At 55.4% G+C, this 1848-nt stretch overlaps 1 protein-coding gene across 1 annotated transcript in view; it reads right to left on the bottom strand.

Annotated features, from left to right (window-relative positions):
- Positions 1-1845, bottom strand: part of LOC113216050 (mucin-5AC-like) — a gene marked incomplete at its 5' end in the record, with an annotated part of 26191 nt that extends 24346 nt beyond the window's left edge. The window contains one exon of the mRNA XM_026435749.2: positions 1692-1845. Within this exon, the coding sequence (XP_026291534.2) occupies positions 1692-1845 (154 nt within the window). The remainder of the gene's footprint in view (positions 1-1691) is intronic.
- Positions 1846-1848: the final 3 nt, after the last annotated feature.

Genomic DNA, 1848 nt, shown 5'->3' on the forward strand with positions numbered 1-1848 from the left:
AAGTTACACCTCAAAAAGCGTGTTCTTGAGTGAAGTAAATGTGCTCGGCTGAACCGAGAACATTGTCTTGACCAAATGAAAATTGCACTGCCCTGGTGCAAATGTTCTTGAGAAATCAGGGGTCAAGAACATGCTTTCCTGGGTGTTCTACAAGACGTTTGGCTGTCCCGAGCCCCCCCCCCTTTCCCCCCCGAAACACACCACACAGAGATCAGCTGTGTAGTGTGCAGTGTGCATTATGTAGAGAAACAGGTATATTGCAGTCTTCGACTCCCCGTTCCCCCAGGTCGAGAGGCAGCTGCTCCGTTTACACGTGACAAGGCGCAAGTTGCACCCATGTGAAGCGCTGATAAAAAGAGCCGCCCCGGTGCAGGCAGCAGGCGACCCACCTGGGACCCACCCCCTGCCATTGTCGTCACTGAGTCATCCATCTGCTATCGGATCGGCTACAAATACAGTACAAAACCCGGGCTGATCGATGGCGTCTCTTTCCCCCTCCCTCTCACTTCTCTCTCTCTCTCTCTCTCTCGACCTAAAACACAATCATAACACGACGCCAGCGGCTACCATTCAAAGCCGATCTCTCTCCACCTGAGCCAATACTGACTCGGACGTGAGTGCAAACACTCCCCAATGCCACCGATGCAGGCGACAGCGACGGGAGAGCGGAGAGAAAATTCGAGTGACTCCGCCACGGGACTTTACAACACGGTCGCTCCAGCCTCTCCCCCTTCCCCTTCGCCAACCCGGTTCGCCGGCAATCATCAACCTGACCCTGCTGAATATGTACAGGGTTGCCACTTCGCAGGCGTTCGGGCCTGTCAGCGGCATTTGACAGCATGAGAGATGGCCACTCTCGCGCACTCCTTCGTCCCCCTGATGAGGGTCCGTCTGTCTTCTGGACGCTCTCCATCTCCCCGCGTCCGTCCGTCTCTGTCGGGCTTAAGGTTACGCGGGAGACAAATCGGGGTTGCACTAGGATTCCGACTACAAGAGTATCGCCTAAACTGTCAAGCGCTGTCCAGCGCGTCGCCATCGTGTCACAGACCGTCCAGCGTGCTCGACCTCCTCTCCCCGCCACCTCGGCTAGCCGCCCGCCCGCCCGAGTGCGAGAGAGAAGGATGCACGCGGCGGGGGGAGACAATGTCACTCATACAATGCACCTCCGCTCGCTCGGTGCAACCTGTCATAAATCAGTTACCGGCCGGCCAGCTCGCCTGGCTCGCCAAACGTGGGGTATAGCGGTTTGGTATACCGGTTTAATGCCATTTTCGTTCCAATATTCAGCCTAAACTACCACTCCGATAAGCATGAGTCTGGCGGAAGTACAATCTATAAACTTTCCTCTACTTCCCAGTTTTTTAGTTTTTGAAATTGTCCCACCGGGAAGGCTGCCAGAGGTCGGCAAAGCAAGCTGTGCAAAATGGTCAGAAAAATGCAAACTTTTGGTCCAAATATTGGCCTATTGGGGTACAATCTTGTGGATGTTTTCAAATGGGGAAGTAGGTCTGAAAAAGTACTACAAGACGCAAAAAACCGCAAGTCTGTAGCACACATAGTTTTATGGCAATATTGGAACGAAATTAACATTACCAGCATAGGGCGGCGGAGAGGCGAAATTGTCTCCCGCGTAACCTTAACGTTAAGGTCAGTCCTGCTGCTCCTCCGCGACGTCGTCATCGTCCACCCACCTCTGCGACTGCGCCAGTAGAGCCTCCACAGCACGTAGGCGCCGACCTCCAGGCCCAGCAGCACGACCGTGGTGCCGATCACGGCGCCCACGATGCTCGCCGACGAAAAGCACTCCTCGCCGTCGTCGGCCGCGGCCTCCACGACGGCCAGCCCGCA

This window comes from Frankliniella occidentalis, unplaced genomic scaffold, assembly GCF_000697945.3.
Source record: "Frankliniella occidentalis isolate FOCC.00 unplaced genomic scaffold, Focc_3.1 Scaffold158, whole genome shotgun sequence".
Classification (NCBI taxonomy): Eukaryota; Metazoa; Arthropoda; class Insecta; order Thysanoptera; family Thripidae; genus Frankliniella; species Frankliniella occidentalis.